This window comes from Gigantopelta aegis, chromosome 6 (genome assembly GCF_016097555.1).
Source record: "Gigantopelta aegis isolate Gae_Host chromosome 6, Gae_host_genome, whole genome shotgun sequence".
Classification (NCBI taxonomy): domain Eukaryota; kingdom Metazoa; phylum Mollusca; class Gastropoda; order Neomphalida; family Peltospiridae; genus Gigantopelta; species Gigantopelta aegis.
Genome location: NC_054704.1, coordinates 36,541,369 through 36,560,453, shown reverse-complemented (window position 1 = coordinate 36,560,453; position 19,085 = coordinate 36,541,369). Strand labels below are relative to the sequence as shown.

The window sequence follows — 19,085 nt, the reverse complement described above, 5'->3', positions numbered from 1 at the left end:
TTCTGGCCTGGTTGTATCCCCTCTCCAGATATTGTAAGACTTAGCAAAATTATTGGTTTTAAGGGTTTGTAACGTTTTGTATTGAGACATTTACTTGTCTGAACTTTATTGTTACTGAAAATGTTCACGAACTGTGAAGAAAAATCTCACAAATGAACAACAACAAATCGGATGTTGATTGCGCGAACCGTGCACGAGAAAACAAACCGAACCAAAATGATAACGGTCACGTGGTATACCAACATCTGTGACGTTTACACAGGAAGATTCCCTCTAAAAATAGATTGGATCTCGCTTGCTTAACGTTTTTTTCTCAACAGCACGTCTTGTGAAAAAATGTATTTCTTGGTTTTACAAACATCAGGATTACCAAAAAGCACTTCAGGTGAATGGAAATGTGTATTCTAAATAATAAAATGTAAGTAAAGTGCAATTTTATTTGTGATAAATGGGGTTTAATAGCGAAAAACAACACCGTAATGGTTAACAAATAGCCGTAACTAGGGTGTGTCCCTTTAATTACAAAACAGTATCATTTTGCAACATTTAAATTTCCGTTACATGCATTACAATATAAGGTCATCCCATTGGCCCAGATATAGCAATGGAGTTTGTTCATTTATCGATGAATGTAAAAATTACGTCGTCAGGGAACGTCATATCTGATGACATCATTTTATATGGGAAAGTTGAGGTTATTATTGTTTATGGACCAAAAATAAATCAAAATAAAGTATGAACTTTTAGTGTTATTATTAGCAAGTATGATTCAAATTTAATTACAAGTATTGTTTGTTATTTCTTTTATGTGCATCTGGGTATATAACAAAAATATCTGCAAACTTATGGGAGAACAGCTTCCTCGATTCACAGTTTGCGGATGTGTTTTTTCCCCGACAATTCTTAAATGTACTATTTTTTAATATGTAAGACATTGTATTTAAAAAAAAAATGAAGGCCTGGTTTTACTCTTGGAAATTCATGTTCTGATATGCAATTTCCTGCATTTTAAATGCCAATTTGTATTATTATTATTAGTCAAATTTATTATCAACCATTCCAGTTTCAGTTATACTAATTCATTTTTTAGCACATCCAACAAGCGATTTTGTTTGTAAGATATACCTGCAAATATTTGCTTCACCAATAATAAAACAAGTTTTGGAGTGGTTGGAGATGGCAGTTAATAAAGGGAGGTAATGCATGAAGACGTAAAGAGTAATTTACATCTTGTTATTAAAAAATACATTCCAAAATGGATAGTATCAAATTGTAGATACATTTTGGCATTACACCTTTATTATAAATGAGTAGTTTTCTGTTTTTAATGTTTAGAAGTAATTATTTTTATGCAAAAACGTTTTTTGGTACATAGGTCACAAAATAATTATTTTGTTGTAATTATTGTAAAAAATAATTTAAAGTTTTGGGGTTTTTTCATCGTCTGTTGGAAATATGCAGTCACCTTACTTGAAAACAAAAATGTATCGTTTTTTGTCCTACTCTAATCAGACAAAAACTGATCCATGTTTCGGGGGGGGGGGGGGGGGGTTGCCCCTACTCTTTATAAATAAAGATCAGTCTTGTGCCCTTGGTATGTCAGTATTTCATCAATTCTATGTTTCATGTTCACACAAATTTTAAAATGCACAACACAGTATTATCATCATTTAATCAAAAGATTTTCATTAAAAAAAAATGTATTATTATTTTATACAAATTACAAAATATAATTATGTATAATTATATACATGTAAATCGAACAAAAAAGAAGGTTTTCTGTAGCAGTATGTGACATATTTTTAGATGAATGTCTTACCAAGGCTGATTCGCAAATCATTTTCAAATATTTAAAACAGATGGATTGTTAGTTTTGATATATAACATGTTTAATGCAATACAGGTATGTGCTTGGGACATGAGCTAACTTCCAAATGTCCAGGCTGTTCAAACAGATTCATTCACACTAATTTTACATATGGTCTTACTTTCCAAAATCATTTCACTGGACATCTAGCTGGACATCAATTCCTGCAAAGTCAACACCAAAAAAAAATATTTGTCATGAGTTGTGTCCCTTTGATAACAATTTGCATTGCTCAATTTCAGATGTTGTTCATTGTTATTCAACAGGTTCACTGGTGTTATTTCAGCTTCAAAACATAATGATAACATTGGGCAACAATTTGTGTAAAGTGAACTCTAAAATGCACATCTAGCCAGTTTTGTCCTTTTGATCACCATATGTTTCTACTAGACATGTAAACCATATGCAGTGTTTAATTTTCATCGAGTTCACTTTGTTTTGCCTTTACATAGTAAAATTTGGCAACCATTCATGCAAACTGAACTCTAAAAGGCATATTTGGCCAGAACTTTGGTCGTTTGATGTCCATGTTTCTGTCGTAGGTCATCTGCAGTGCGGTCTCCATCCCATGAATCATTGCGGCACCTTTACCATACAGCTCCTTTATTTCTGCCGCCCGCCGTGACCCTGGTTGTTCTTTTGGAGCTTCTACCGTCCTTTCTGCCTCCTGACCCTTAACTGAAAGAAAGCAAGATTTTAGGTTTTCTTGTTGGATTTCAGTTTTTATGATATTAAGAATATTTTATTCAATAATATCAAATATGTACCAAGAAAGCACATCATCAACTTGTTTTAGTGAGAAATCAAAACATTTTCAAAAACAAATACATAGGCCTACACTCAAATAGGCAAGTGGACAATTTCGGGGATCAACACACACACACACACCAGCAAATTTTTCTTTTTTCCCCAATAAATTTTTCAGGGCAAGATGACTCGACCCCCACTGAAAACTTCGCTCGCCAGTCTAGACACACAGCCCTATACCTATGTTCACACACATACACACTGAGACTATTAACAAATTTATCAATACTATGAACAAAACCATAATAATCATAAATAAATCACTAACATGTTAGCAAGAATAAATCACTGATTAAAAAAAAAATGTGTGATTTATTCCAGATAATATTTGAATTACTAACTCAGTCTGCTTGGACAATCACTGAAGAAAATTAGACAAGAAAGGAAGGAAATGTTTTATTTAATGACGCACTCAACACATTTTATCTATGGTTATATGGCGCCGGACATATTGTTAAGGACCACACAGATATCGAGAAAGGAAACCCGCTATCGCCACTTCATGGGCTACTCTTTTCAATTAACAGCAAGGGATCTTTTATATGCACCATCCCACAGACAGGGTAGTACATACCACAGCCTTTGATATACCAGTCGTGCTGCACTGGCGGGAACGAGAAATAGCCCAATAGGCCCACCGACAGGGATTGATCTCAGACCGACCGCGCATCAAGCGAACGCTTTACCACTGGGCTACGTCCCACCCCAAAAGTTGGACAATCAGTGAAGAAAGTCAGACAATCAGTGAAGAAAGTTAGACAATCAGTGAAGAAAGTTGGACAATCAGTGAAGAAAGTCAGACAATCAGTGAAGAAAGTTGGACAATCAGTGAAGAAAGTTGGACAATCATTGAAGAAAGTTAGACAATCATTGAAGAAAGTTAGACAATCAGTGAAGAAAGTTGGACAATCATTGAAAAAAGGTAGACAATCACTGAAGAAAGGTAGACACCTTAAAATATTTTATTTGGGAATATCATCATCTGTATATATACAATGTGTTTCTGGTCACTCTAATGTTTAAATAAGTACATGATTATTAGGAGATGATACTTTGGGCTACTGGTATGCTTTAGAATGACCAGAAAAACATTGGATATATGGACAACAAGAAAATGTACATGTATGTCATATGTAATTTTAGTTGTTAGTAGGGATTCCAACAAAGTATCTTTTAATACAAAGAATACTGTAACAGATTAATTATTAAATTATACTGTAAACTGCTGGGAAAAGCATACATAAGGTATCTGCCCAAGCTCAAATCATGAAATTTAAAAGCATGCATTTGTGTGATTGCAGATAAAAAGTTTGTTTTGTTCAACAACACCTTTAGAGCATAATTGATTTATTAATCATTGGCTATTGAATACATGTCAAACATAAGAAAGGAAACCCGCTACATCTTTCAATTACTAGCAACAGATCTTTTATATGTACCATCCCATAGAGAGGATAGCTCATACCACGGCCTTTAATATACCAGTCTTGGTGCACTAGCTGAAGTGAGAAATAGCCCAATGGATCCACCGACAGGGATTGATCCTAGACCGAATGCGCATCAAGTGAGCATATTACCACTGGGCTACGTTCCGCCCCTCAATGCAGATAAGAACTACAGAGATATGTACTAATAGTTGTTCGTGAAATTACACAATGTGAACAAAAAACTAAATCTGTTTTACAGTATAAATAAATTACAATATTTTTCTTATCAACTTATATCTGTATTACTAATTATGCATTTATCTTTCGACATATACATACCTTCTTCAATGTTCACACGCATCTTCTCTGGTAGCGATTCAGCTTCCAGTTTTTTCTGTGCCTCTAAAATTTTAAATCAGCAAAAGATTAAATATGGGAATCAATGTAAAATTTAAATTCTGTTAAAAAATATACATTGCACATATAATGTGATAAACAAAAGTATTCATCTTCTTAAATCAATCTGTATTAAAATACATTTTGTCAACATTTCCCGAACAGATTTACCAGATGCAGGGCTTTAGATCTAACTAACTTGGGTAGTTATTAAAAATTGAGGGGAAGGGATTTAGCTCAGTTGGTTGAGCACTTGCCCGGGGTGTTAGCGTCGCAGAATCGAACCACCTCAGTGGATTCATTCAACTGAATGGGTTTTTTTTTTTTTTTCAACCAGTGCACCACAACTGGTCAAAGGTCATGGTATGTGCTTTCCTGTCTGCTGTGGAAAAGTGCAAATAAAAGATCCCTTGTTGCTAATGGAATAATGTAGCGGGTTTCCTCTGATGACTACTGAGTCAGCATTACCAAATGTTCGACATCCAATAGCCGATTATTAATTAATCAATGTGCACAGCATTTATCGCCTTAGCTTTGGTGCATTTTAAAGCCATGAGATGGCATATTAATCTTGGTACTGACACATCATGAATCCAGGTTTAAAATGTACAAGCAGGGCTAGCTCTGGCACTCGCCAAATTCGCCATTTGCAAATTTTTAAAGCAGTTGGCGAATTTTAGTTTAGTTTGGCAAAATAATTTCATGTAATAATTTACATTTTTTAGAAAATAACTGACAATTTCTGCAATTTTTGAAGTTTAATAGACAATTTGGTGAATTGTTTTGCTTACCCAGAGCTAGCCCTGACAAGAATGGTATTTTCAATGATAAAAACAAAGCAGGGGAAATATGGACCACTCTTTCATTCCTACCTTCCCAGACTCCAAGTACCATAGAGAACAAACACATGATAAATTAATTATGTTGGTTTAGTGCAAACAACTCATGTGAACCAAACCCATGAAATTAGCCTGTGAACCCATTAGTGATGATCAGGGGTGGGAACTGGTGAACTGTAAAAAAGAGGAACTCTAGAAGGGTCCAGGGTGGTGAACTGTAAAAAAGAGGAAATCTAGAGGGGCCCGGGGCCAAGGACGATTAAAATGCAAGGAAACGCAATGTTCCATGAGAGGAAAACCGCGGATCCGAGGAGAATTCCCATCCCTGGATGATCCAATTTTTGATTCAGTACAATCTCATCTAGATGTCTGAGGCTAAATCCTAAATTCTAAAAGAAAAAAAAATGGGACCAGGTGATACATATACCTCTTTCCTTTTTGTGTTTTTGTGAATGTGCGAAAAAATCGAGCATCTCATCTGTGATCTCAAAGTCCATGTTACTTTCGGCTGTCTCAGTCACTTTGGTAAATGAAGAGGTCTCACAACTGTCTACAAGCTCATCATCATTCCGAATGGCATCTAAACTGGCCACTTTGGAATTCTTCTTCCTTCTAGCTCGACTTCTCTTTCGTTTAGGCTTACCCTGCTTGCTAGCTTTCCTTGGACTGTTAGAGTATAAATAATACTGCTGTTGGTTATCTGGGTAACCAGGATACTGTGAGCACACCGGGTATGGCTGGTATGGTGGTATGCAGGGCTGACCCAGTGGAACTGGTTGTGGTGGTGGCTGAGAGCCGTATCGTCTCTGAAGCCTTTTGGACACGACCAAATGCTTCTTGTACCAAGACATCGCCTGTTCGTAGTGCTTCCAGTATGTGTTGAAACTGTGGTGCATATACCATTGTCCTCGGTTTAAATTGGGAAAATTATCACAAAATGTTTTCCAGGTACTCTTTCCATGTTCAATATTTCTTGCACCATCTGACAAAGGCGTTGTTTGAGAAGTTGTGTCTGTCGTTTCGTCTGCGTCGGACTCAGAACAATCAAGACACTGCTCAGCATTCGAGTCGACAGCAATACTTGTGTTGGTCTCAACTTCAGATTCCAGAACAACATCTTCAACAACATTAGAGTCTGCTGGGACATCCAGCTTTATCTCTTCCAGTGAAGTCATCTTTGTCTGGAATAAAATAAACACAACTTTAAAATAAAGAATGTAAAAATACTAGTGAGTTACATGTCCTTAATATATATGTGCACACCAAGTTAACAAGATTATAACACTTAATGAGAAGCTTTTAATCAGCAATGGAACATATGATTTGTAGTGCAAGTGTTCATATAAGGGAGATAACCAACATTGCATCATTGTTACAAAATATTGTATTTTTGCTATTAAAATTTACTTCAAAATTTGTATTAACTTTTTATGTCTTTTCCACCAACTACAAGAAATATATTAATAATAAAATGCTCTCAAACTTTGCTTTATTGCAATACATTATCATACATTGCCCTGTTTAGGTGAGGGACCTATTTCGTTGGATCTGTCATGACGAACAACAGTAGGTGTATTTGATTATTTCTGTCGTTGTTGACTTGTGTGTGGAAAAGTACACAAACAGGGCTTCTAGATTATGATAGCCCCACTCCTATGACTAGTGATATTCAATGTTGGGCTAGTAAATAAGTACTATTGTCATGCCTGACGGCTATTGAAAAACAAAGAAGTTGTCAAATGTTGTATTTAAGTGTATTTTGTAAATATGAATATTCTCATCCACGCCCCCACCCGCCCACCAATCAAAGGGATTTTAAGCTCTATCTCCTTCTTTAGGGGACATATCCAATTATTTCTATTAGTAAAATTGTATTTACTTCAAGTAGGGCTAGTAAATTTTTAATTGTGGCTAGTAAAATTTTAAAATCACTGATCCCATGGCTAGTGGATTTTTTTTTTAATTCTAGAAGCCCTGACAAATATCTATTGCATTCACAGAAATGTTCGTAAAAATAAGGTTAAAACGAGCAAAGAAAAGCGAGATTGGCCTAGATATATAGAGATTATTACCTCTGGCGAGCATAATACATTATTTTTATTCTTAATATATGATATTGATGATACCGAAACACACGAGGGTAATATTAATAATCTCTTAAAGACTTTATCATATATCACAGCGATAGAAATAAGCAGAATTTTTCATTTATCCACCAGACAAGTACATTGCAAAATCTACTTGTCCAGTAATATTTTAACTTGTCAAACGTTTTGTTTTATTAAAGTACAAGGACTGTATTTTTGCTCAAAATGAAACTATTAACATTTTACTACTTCACTGGACAACCATTCACTGGACAACCAAACAGATTTTCACTTATCAGGACAAACGGACAAGTGCTTATTTTGAACACTGTGTTAATTTAGTGAAGGTAGCTATATGGATAACAACTGTCAGTTGTATGGCCTCCACGAATAAAAAATATAGGACTCAGGTATTCGAGGGTCAAACTGGAAACTAGATGATAATGAGACTAATGAATAAAGGCCAGTTCAGTGCTCATTTGAAGCGTAGAAATACTAATAGGTAGCTATTTGGAAGTTTATAACCGAATGCTTATATAATATGCTCACTGAAACTGATCTCCCTATGATAGTATGCATATATGTGTAGCTTGAGTCACCTCCAGCCCCTACACCTTATTGATATTGATATATGGGGTAAGGCTAGAGGAAAGTCTATGGAATGGTTTGGCAATTGTCAACAAACAAATGATCGCAAGCTACTGTGTCTAAAATACAATTTTTTCCTAAATCTGATACCACAGAGCTTTAGTTTGATTATTCTTGAGTCCAGTCATGACATTAAACGTATAATGCTATACAAAGGCACACACTTTGCCATATTTCACCATAAGAAAGTACAGCGCAGGTTTGTTTCACATAGTGTACTTTAGATACAGTAGCTTGCAATCATTTGGTTGTCGACAATTGCTAAAGCATTCCATAGACTTTCCTCTAGCCTTAATTCACATATCAATAAGGGGTAGGGCTCGAGGTGACTAGCTAGCATGTGTAATGAGGCAAAAATCCGGGCTAGTTCTGGCAATCACCAAATTTGACAATTGCGAATTTTCAAAACAATTGGCGAAGTTTATTTTAATTTGGCAAAATAATTTCATGAAATAATTGATATTTTGATAGAAAAAACTGGGTTTCTGCCATTTTGGTAGATAATTTGGCGAAATTGTTTGCTGACCCTAGCTAGGCCTGATAAATCGTCCTAAAAATACTAGACTGACTGACAGCGCTCGTTCACTGTGCTAACTATGGACCGTTGTTTGCATTGCTATGTAGTATCCTCAAGTAGCCGTGAACCGGCCTAGTAATGGGAAATGGTTTCTGCACTCATGCATTGTAATGTACGATCGATTTGATGTAATAATGTTATACCTTGTTCACTTTATTGTCAAAATCAACCAACAAATGTTAATATTCATGCCATTTTCTGTTGTGAAGAGATTAAATGCATGTCATAATCTAATGTTGACATTCTTCAGCTACTCCCATAAACCGGGCTATTCTTTTCAAGAGTGACGCATGTCATGTGATGTCACCAACTTTTATGCAATGAATCTGCAAAGCAGACGAGATTTTGACAATGACAGCAGTGTAAAACTTTTGTTTATCTAGGTTTGTTTAGTATTACATGCCATTTAATATAGTGCGCACAGTGCAAAATGGCGATCATGTATTCATTTTCCTATGTATAAAAATTATTTTGAATATCTACTTGTCTTTTCCTCATTTGTGCACTTTGTTTTTGGGAAGGTTTTCTTAATTCAACAAAAGTTTTTTTATGTCAGGGTTCGATCGTATGCAGATTTCTTAAAAACAAGTCAAACGTAAATAGACCGGTTTATGAGGTAGCCCAGTTAACGTTTTTTCACAATACTTCACTGATCATCATATATCAACAAAACCCACCACTTCCGGGAGAAACATATTGACCGATGCCAACTGCCAAGGTCAATCAATATCAATTTCTGTGGTCCATAATGTTAATATGCACACCAGTCAGGAGTTCAACAGCCTTGCCTGATCATTCCTTTAAGGATATAAGGGACAAACTCACAAATGTAGTTAAAATAAGGCTTGACAGTTCATTGTATCGTCCGTCGCCCTATTTCAGTGAGGGCCCCGATTCGATGGTTTCGTCGTTTGTGCTCAACAGTACGTACATTTGAAGATTTCTGATGTCGTTGACTTTTGCATGGGGAAAGTAAACAAATGTCTTTCACATTCACATAAATGTTCGTAAAATTAAGGTTAAAACGAGCAAAGAAAGCAAGATCGAACTTAACCCACTCATAAACACAGCACATTTCTTAATACCTTTTTTCTATGATTTTCGAAGACTGTTATCTGAATTAAAATTGAAAGAAAACTTATTTTTAAAACTTATTTTTGTCTGTTTTCAGCAGTACTGCTATTTTGTTATTGAAGTCACAAGATTGTCACGGCGTCTGCTGTCAAAACTCTCTTTACAGATACTTGCCACAAATTTATGGTCCTATTTCTGGATATCTGTTTATATATTTATTACAACTCAGAATGCAGCTTATATTTTTTAACCAAAATTTTTTACCATTATAACTATTCATTTGTTCAACTTTTAACACAATTGCAAGACATAAGAATTGTTATATTCGTTTTTCTAAAATGTTGTCTGTTAACATTGGTTCTTGAGGACTCCATTTTGAAATTTGTCTTAAAATATTTTTTTACAAATTATTATAAGTACATGTTTTGTTGAACAACATACATGTTTTGATAAAAGACTGAAACGTTTTGTGTTGGAAAGTTTTGGCTGTAAGCTATATCACTAAATGTTTCACTCACCGAAACAGATTACGTAGTTAACAATATTTACTGCAGATGCATGCTACAGTGTTTGACGCACGTGCAGTGACCTTTGCTACATAGAGGCCAGTTTAGTGCTTATTTGAAACGTAGAAATACCAATAAAAAGGTAGCTATTTAAATAACAACTGTCTATTTATAAATATTGATATGATTCAGAATCGAATGCTTATGCTCACTGAAACTGGTCCACCCATGATAATTGATTATTGGATCTCCCCAATATAAAACCATTTTAAAGGGACATACCCTAGTTTCAACTCGTGAAAATTAACACTAAGTTTAGTTAATCTACAAAGCTGAAACACATTTGGATAAAGTTACAATTGGGTGAAAGATGAGTCTGTGACTTTGACATGGTGAAATACCCTCTGAAAATAGACTAAAACTCGACTCCATAACTGTTACTTCTCAGATGGATGTGCGTTTTTAAAAATATGAGAAATGCATTTTGGCCAAAAACACTTCAAATGTATGGAAATGAATAATCTAAACAATAAAATCTAAGTAAAGTATGATTTCAGTTATCAAAAACGGCTCTAATTATAATAGTAAACAATACGCCTTAGTCACGTTAGTGTTTAAAAACTAGGGTATGTCCCTTTAATAAGTGGTCGTAATAGAGGAGTTTCACTGTAATATTATTAATAATAAAATGACACCAAAGTTGTTGACGTCCATTTTTAATTTCGTCACAATTATTTACGGACAATAAAGTTTGGGGTGACTTATCCAAACACTGGGGCGAGTTGACCAAACTCTGGGGTGAGTTGGTAGGGGGCGAGTTGGTTTTGAGGCGAGTTGACGATCATTCCCGTTTCCCAGCCAGGGACCCTGGTCAGACTTACAAAATTATACAGTCTGTTTTTGAAATGTGATGTGCCCCTCAGATTGACATTTTCAATCTGCAGCTCACTGGATGTGGACAAACAGGCCTACTATTTATGCAATCTTGGATAATCCCAATAAATTATTGAACACGTTTAACAACCGTACCGGAAGTAATGTGAAGTCGCGCCCAAGGTGTTTGATCACGTGATGTACGTCAACTGTGAATTTGTGTCTGCTAGCCTACTGTTTGGTAAACACAGAAAACATGGAAGCTGTTTTTAATGTGGACATTTTATGTTTTTATTCAGTTGTTTGTGGTGTAGTGCAATAGATCTTCATTGAACATCTTCTTAGGTTCGAGCATTTTACTTGAAGTTAGTAATACAACTGTCTAAACAAGTCGTTAATTTCTTATGAACGAGCCTTACGACTCGTAATATACGAGGTCAAAAGTTGAAAGTGTTTTTTACTTCTAAACGTTGAATCGGAAATGCATATTTGTTTAATGACACCTCAAAACATTGTGGATAGTATTCTATATGCCCCTCTTCTCCCCTCCCAATTTGGATTTAGTTTTAATTATCTTTTCCAAAGACTGTATGGGATTCGAACCCATAACATCCACGTCCCAAAGTCAAACTGCGTTCACCTAGGCCTAACTGCAAAAACACGAAGACGATATTTACGGAAATACTATTCTACCTTTTTCAGCTAGGATACTGAAACAAAATAGATTTAAATCAGCAAATGTAAAAAAAAAAAAAAATGTGGACAACAAATCCATTCTAGCTAGTATTATAAACAAAAGTGAAGCACCCTCCATTAAAGTTAAACAAGAAAGAGTCCAACATTTTTAACTGCATTCAGGTGCAAGCGTCTGCCAAAAGTACCGCACCACACGTGCAGTTTGTCATTTTCCATATTTGAGGCCACTACATGAACGAAAATATGTTTTTTAACTATGCACAGTTGACGAACACTTTGTTCAATATTTGTACTCAAGGAAAAATTTTGTTTGTCAAGGGTTCTGGTCCGGTCCATGTTTTACCAACACCCATCGCTAACACTTGATGTCATTACGGATAGGCATTACGTTCTAATCAGTGAATAGTTTGTAAAATATATTGTTTTTCTTATATGAATTGATTCTTAATTAACACAATTTATACACTCAAAATTATTTACAATTGTTATGAATAGATTATGAATACTATTTACTACAATAGATGCATACAAATGTAGCATACTTTTACCAGATTGAATATAATAATTGAAAAATTCTAACAACAGGGGGCTTAAAATCGTAGAAATTAAATGATTTGGCCATGTTGATCTGGCTTGTGTATGGTCATGTGACACGCACCGAATGTTAATTCATCTTTCTCCAATTTAAGTTGATTTCTACAAGTTATGTGGACCCAATATCGGTTATTTTAAGAAATAAACAAAAATGACTTCGTACAGTTAATGGTTTTAGGGGTTGTAAAGTTTTGTAAAGTAATTACTTGTCTGAACTTTATTGTTAGTGAAAATGTTCTAGAATTGTGAAAAAAACCCTTACAAATGAACGATAAGCAGATCTATGGCAACAAATTGTATGTTGATTGTGCGAACCATGCATGAGAAAACAAACTGAATGGAGTTGGAAGCATAACACAGTTAGGGACATTGATGATAGCCTTCAGGTATTTAATTGTCTGGATACAGTCGTATCCGTGTCTGCATACAATCATATCCATAGCACAAGTACTCTGACTGTAAGAGAGAAAGACGAACATGTGAACAGTTAGGATGCCATGACAGTCACAGAATTAAAACTATATCTAAACTGCAATATGTGCCGACCAAACTAGCCCGATTACTCTGCCATTCGAGAGCTAGACAGACTTTTGTACCATTACGGTCGATCTAGCTCTGCCATCAGAGATCACTCTTTAGCGAAATGGCTGAACACCATACAGTAGACAAAGATTCCCGCTCTAAATTCTAATACAAAAAAAATTCTAAGTTTGACACTAAATACCTTTACATTGATAATTTTTCGAGTTTGCCGATAACAGATATATTACATAGTAACCACTAATACACATACTACAAGAAGAAACCAGACAGCACCCCTTTCAATAAAGTTCTGGTTAAATATGCAAGACTCGAACTTAAGAATTTGTCTCTCACAGCAATTTAAAAACAAAATTGCAGTTAGTGAAATGGACCACCAACAGCAATTTAAAGCAAACCCATGGCAATTGAAAAAAGAGAAGACTTTTGCAGCAAAATAATAATATGGAAAGGTTATTTTGCTGTATGTAGATATATTTTAAAAGTACTAATGTTATATACTGTTAACTAATGTACATGAGATGAAAACATTTTACCATTACAGGGGAACTTTACCGACTGCACTTTTGTGCCATCAGTGATGCTCCCAGCCTATGGCAATTTATATCTCAATGACAGCAATTGCCGTTGGTGCCGTTGTTAAGTTTGATCCCTGAATATGTAGGTGCTGATGGGTTTCTAGCTCTCGAATGGCAGAGTACTCGGGCTAACCAAATGGTATAGTCCAAGATTCCCACTCTACTACAACAACAATCCTATTTTTGATGTGAAATTAATAAATACCTTTATATCGATAATTTTTGAGTTTGATGATAATAAATATTTGACATATTAATTAATCACTAATACACACACTACAGGAAGACACCATACGTACAGCACCCTATTTTAATAATGTTTTCGATTAAATACATAGGTGCTACGTGTTTCTTCCTGTAGTTTTGATATACAAGTTTCTCTGGTCATATAATGAGAACGTCATAACTTTCCACATGTCCATCTTGCTCTCTTACGATCAGAGTACATTCAGTATTTTGCATAAGTAAACTAAGTCTTAGGAAGTTGTCATGTTGTCGGTCATCCCCTGCAATTGCTTGCACCAATTGGCTTTTTTGGTGGCAGGACGTAGCCCAGTGGTAAAGCGTTCACTTGATGCACGGTCGGTCCAGGATCGATCCCCATCGGTAGACCCATTGGGCTATTTCTCGTTCCAGCCAGTGCACCATAACTGGTGCAACAAAGGCTGTGGTATGTACTGTCCTGTCTTTGGGATGGTGCATATAAAAGATCCCTTGTTGCCAATCGAAAAGAGTAGCCCATGAAGTGGCGACAGCGGGTTTCCTCTCTCAATGTCTGTGTGGTCCTTAATCATATGTCTGATGTCATATAACCATAAATAAAATGTGTTGAGTGCGTCGTTAAATAAAACATTTCCTTCTTTCTTCAATTGTCATATTCGATTCACTGTCGGTGCATTTCTTTTCAACTGGTATCATACTCGCCAGACCCTAAAATTGATGGTTGTCCAACAAACTATCTTTGTAAAATTCTTAGTCACCCTTAGTGGTGTAACAAAGGCCGAGGTATGTATTATCCTGTCTGTAGGATGGTGCATATAAAAGATGATCTCTAGCTGCTAATCGAAATGAGTAGCCCATGAAGTGGAGACAGCAGGTTACCTCTTTCAATATCTGTGTGGTCCTTAACCATACAGGTGTGTCTGACGCCATATAATAGTAAATAAGATGTGTTGAGTGTGTCATTAAATATATATATTTTTTTTAGTCACCCTTAGCCAATAAAGGGGTGACTGCAAATTTTCAACCCTGTCCATTCTGATCAGCAGCTTATTTTGCCTTCTAGTTGAAATTGGTTACGACAGAGAAATACTAGATAACCAGTTATGCCGACTACAGCTTAAATAGTTATTAAAGGAGAAATTAGTGAAACCAATTTGTGCCACGCACGTGTGCAGGATAAATATGCAGGGGGGTCTAGACTGGCAAGCAAAGTTTCTAGAGGGATTTGGGTCATGTCCCTTCCTTTCCCCCCTTTCTCCTCTCCCCCCCCCCCACCCCCCCCCCCCCCCCCCCCCCCCCCCCCCCCCCCCCCCCCCCCCCACCCCCCCCCCCACCCGTTTTTGTTTTAGAAGAAGTAACATTTTAATAAGAGTTGTGTAACTTTAACATTGTTCGACTTATATGTACAATCAAATATGTGCAAAGGACAGTGGAATTTTTAATCTCATATTTTTCTCTGAATTTCTCCTAATAAAATGCTCATTTAAAACAAAATACACAAAATAAAGACTGAGGAATACCAGCTATTGTGTAATAAACATTTACATGTAATTTACCCTCAATAAATATACATACATTTAACATTAGCTGTGATCTAAAACACCAAGTATGTCCAGCTCACTAACAATTTACCCTATTTGCTGAATATTAGTCCATTTATTAATGTATAGACCTAAAACCGACCTAAGGGTTTCTAATGGAACATTAATTATCATGATTGCTTTTAGCATACTCATTAAATCTAATGATAATTAATATGTCTTAATGGTAGAGCACACCTAAGTAACAATGTGCCATTCAGAATTGATCCCTCTCCTGAGATTCATTGAATTTTCCCTTTCAGATTAGTATTCCACAAATGATTAGTTAGTCTGTAGTAAGTGGGAAAGTACAAGTTAAAAAATAAGATTCTGCTACACTTTCAGTTTTACACATGAAGTCAGTCTTAGGGGTGCACAATACTACTATACTTTAGCAACACTTCCATTTGCTGCTGGGTACAGGACATAGCCCAGTGGTAAAGCGCCCGCTTTATGTGTGGTCGGTTTGGGATCGATCCTCGTCGGTGGGCTCATTGGGCTATTTCTTGTTCCAGCCAGTGTACCACAACTGGTATATTAAAGGCTGTGGTGTGTGCTATCCTGTCTGGGGGCTGGTGCATATAAAAGATCTCTTACTGCTAATGAAAAAATGTATCGGGGTTTCCTCTCTACAACTCAAAATTACCGTATGTTTGACATCCAATAGCCAATGATAAATAAATCAATGTGCTCTAGTGGTGTAGTTAAACAAAAACAAACTTTAAACATCCATTTGCTGCTTCTCCCCCCCCCCCCCCCCCCCCCCAACAAAATAAATACACATCCTGCTTTTTCCTCTCTTTTTTAAAACATATTTTAAATGCATGTATTATATGGATAAATACATTTGAAATTACATACCTTTGGCCAAATTATTTCAAATTTCATTTGGTAGTTGGAAAAAAATAACAAATTTGTACATGCAAAATTATTGTACATGTGTATATAAATTTGAAATTGAGATACTTCAAAACATTACGATGTCCAGAAATGCATTGGTTATAGAGATATTCATTTTCTAAGCTAGAAAATGTAAGTAAATTGTAATTTTAATAATGTAAAAATATTTATTTGCCGAAAAACTAAAATAGTCCTTTTTATATGTTGAAATACAATTGGTTGGGATATTTTAATGCAGAGAGTTTAGTTAAATTATTAATAAATCCAGTTGACTTTGTGCAGTAATAACAATGTAGGTTATAAATCAACTCACTTGTTTACGGGTGCAGTTCTACCCCTTCTTTTCACTTGATTTGGTCATTTTAAGCTCTTCATATCATACGTCAGGGAACAATATTTCAAAAAAGGTAACCAGATGTCATTTCACTTGAATTATATTTGCGAAAGTGGTAAATTACCTAACCCCAACAGTGTCACACTTGTACTGTGGTTGTGTAAGTACGTTGAGGTGCAGGACATAGCCCAGTGGTAAATTACCTAACCCCAACAGTGTCACACTTGTACTGTGGTTGTGTAAGTACGTTGAGGTGCAGGACATAGCCCAGTGGTAAATTACCTAACCCCAACAGTGTCACACTTGTACTGTGGTTGTGTAAGTACGTTGAGGTGCAGGACATAGCCCAGTGGTAAAGCATTCGCTTGATGCACAGTCAGTCTAGGATCGATCCCTGTCGGTGGGCCCATTGGGCTATTTTTTATCCCAGCCAGTGCACCACGACTGGTGTATCAAAGGCCATGGTATGTGCTATCCTGTCTGTGGGATTTTGCATATAAAAGATCCTTTGCTACTAATGGAGAAATGTATTGGGGTTCCTTTTTTGGACTAAATATAAAAATTACCAAATGTTTGACATCCAATAGACGATGATTAATAAATCAATGTGCTACAGTGGTGTCGTTAAACAAAACAAACTTTGCAGGGGTATCAGAAGTGCATGGCCACACCATTTTAGAGTCCAGACTCGAGACTACTGAGTCTGAGACATTAACATCATGGCAACACCATACAAATTATATGCATATAACATCATTAGAGATTTGAGTCTAGACTATAAAGTTTTATAAGTAAAGCATTGGCCCTGTATATCAGCTTCACTTTCTTTACCAGTTTGCTGAGATGTTGGTAATTACATGTAGATGAACATTTGTTTCCTTTCCTTTATAAATTGTAAAATCTGTTTATCAGAATTTTGTATATCCGTCAGTATCTGAAATACTCTGTTCAGTTATGAATTTCAATATTTTAATTTATGACTGTGTTCTTTTAAAAGTAATGTTAATTACAAGTTAAAAGTAACTAATTAATGTCATACTTAGAAAACAATGTTTATTATTTAGCTACGACTTTTTCTATTTTCTAATATATTTGTAAACAGCATTGGTAACTCCCATAAATCTTTTCAGTCAAAATTATATATATTTTTAAAAGAACAAGAAAACAAAAGTTACATTTCTGTTCATACCCACCACTTAATAAGTACATTTCAGTCTATTTTGGTTTATGTAGGAGTTTAATAGGGTGAGAAACAAGAAACCAGAAATTGTCCTTGCCAGATTAATGTATTGATTGGATAGTAGCTATGTTGGTACAGATAATGACTAGGATTCTTAGTGCATCATATATTTATTTACCATCAACAATAAATGTCAGATTTTAGGATCTTGTTTTTTTGTACATATCCCAATTATCTGTTCTAATAAACCAAAACATGCAGATAACATGATAAAACTATTAGTACAGGGAAAGCACAGGAAAAATCAATTCAGTTATTTAAGGAAATCATTGTAGCATGAATGTTTTATTAGGCAGCAACATTCTGTTTACATGGCTTGTTTTGGGTTTTGGGGCATCCTGCTTCCAGGAATTAATTATGGTCATGAACATTCTTTTTTACAAAGCATGCCTGCTTTGGAACATGTATTTGATATAGAAATGATAGGATTGTACTGTTTTAAAAATATATTCTTTGTTATTCAGTTGTTGGAAATCTGACAGATGCAGAAGTCATTAGTTTGACATTATACCTCAATCCAGACTTGAGGTGTATTTACATACCAAGCTCTGATGACAATGGTGAAACAGGTCGGGTTGCTTCCAGCTGGTTGTCAGCCGTGGAACCATGATGTTTGTGCTACCAGCAAGGACAGATTTGCTTACTGTGCCACCCTGGCTATCTACATATATCAGGTGAGCTTTATTGTCAAACACAATGCAATATTTTATTTACTACTCATTGAAGGGTTGTTCTTGAATTAATCACAGGCACACATGCATAATTGTTTTGGGGTTTTTTTCAATGTATTTTCCAGGAGAGTGAGATATGACCTGACCCCCGAAAAACGTTGCTCTCCAGTCTAAACACCCACATACACACCCTGCACGATTTTCTGCACATGCATCTGAATCACGTGGAGGGAGACACCTTTAGTTTTCTACTGAGTATAAAACAGAACTCTGGTGGGGGTGGGGGTAAGAATTAGTTCAAAAAAGGTTATATCACCACTGAGAATGTTGTGTAGGCTAGAGTGATTTATGTAGTTTCTGTTGAAAAACAAAGCAAGATGGTGTAAAATAGTAAAAATTACTAGGTTCATTTTAGAATAATAAATTATATACAAGTTATTATAAACATCATAACCATCATCAAGTAGTGTTCTTTTGGCTCTTGCTGAATCTTGTGACAACTGAATATTATTTACCTTGTGGCATACACTTTATAATTGGTCACTCCATTTATCATCCTGTACATATCAATTGCAGCATAAACCTTAAGTATAATAACTGGTAACTCTTATTTATCATCCTTTATTCAT

At 35.5% G+C, this 19,085-nt stretch overlaps 2 protein-coding genes across 3 annotated transcripts in view; one reads left to right on the top strand and one right to left on the bottom strand.

Annotated features, from left to right (window-relative positions):
* Window positions 1-1,655: 1,655 nt before the first annotated feature.
* On the bottom strand, window positions 1,656-11,274 carry LOC121375911 (gem-associated protein 8-like). Its single transcript, XM_041503613.1, has 4 exons — window positions 11,258-11,274; window positions 5,764-6,517; window positions 4,441-4,503; window positions 1,656-2,545 (listed from the first exon to the last, which is right to left on the bottom strand). Exons 2-4 carry the CDS (start codon window positions 6,509-6,511, stop codon window positions 2,337-2,339), a joined length of 1,020 nt encoding a protein of 339 aa, XP_041359547.1. The 5' UTR covers window positions 6,512-6,517; window positions 11,258-11,274; the 3' UTR covers window positions 1,656-2,336.
* A 69-nt stretch (window positions 11,275-11,343) lies between these two features.
* The window catches only part of LOC121375415 (WD repeat-containing protein 17-like), a 35,012-nt gene continuing 27,270 nt past the window's right edge, over window positions 11,344-19,085 (top strand). Inside the window, exons 1-2 of one of the 2 annotated variants that reach the window (XM_041502854.1) lie at window positions 11,344-11,446; window positions 18,250-18,459. In XM_041502854.1, coding sequence (XP_041358788.1) covers window positions 18,337-18,459 — 123 coding nt within the window. In that variant the 5' untranslated portion in view covers window positions 11,344-11,446; window positions 18,250-18,336. Of the gene's footprint in view, window positions 11,467-18,249; window positions 18,460-19,085 lie in introns of both variants that reach the window. The other variant, XM_041502853.1, reaches the window with a different exon arrangement.

Bases quoted from the DNA above. Each gene is read 5' to 3' on its own strand.
- LOC121375911 (XM_041503613.1), bottom strand. From the start codon at position 6,511: ATGACTTCACTGGAAGAGATAAAGCTGGATGTCCCAGCAGACTCTAAT. The intron at 4,504-5,763 runs GTATATGTATCA...TTAAAATTTTAG, and splicing joins AAAACACAAAAAGGAAAGAG to AGGCACAGAAAAAACTGGAA. The intron at 2,546-4,440 runs GTATGTATATGT...GCTTTCTTTCAG, and splicing joins GCGTGTGAACATTGAAGAAG to TTAAGGGTCAGGAGGCAGAA.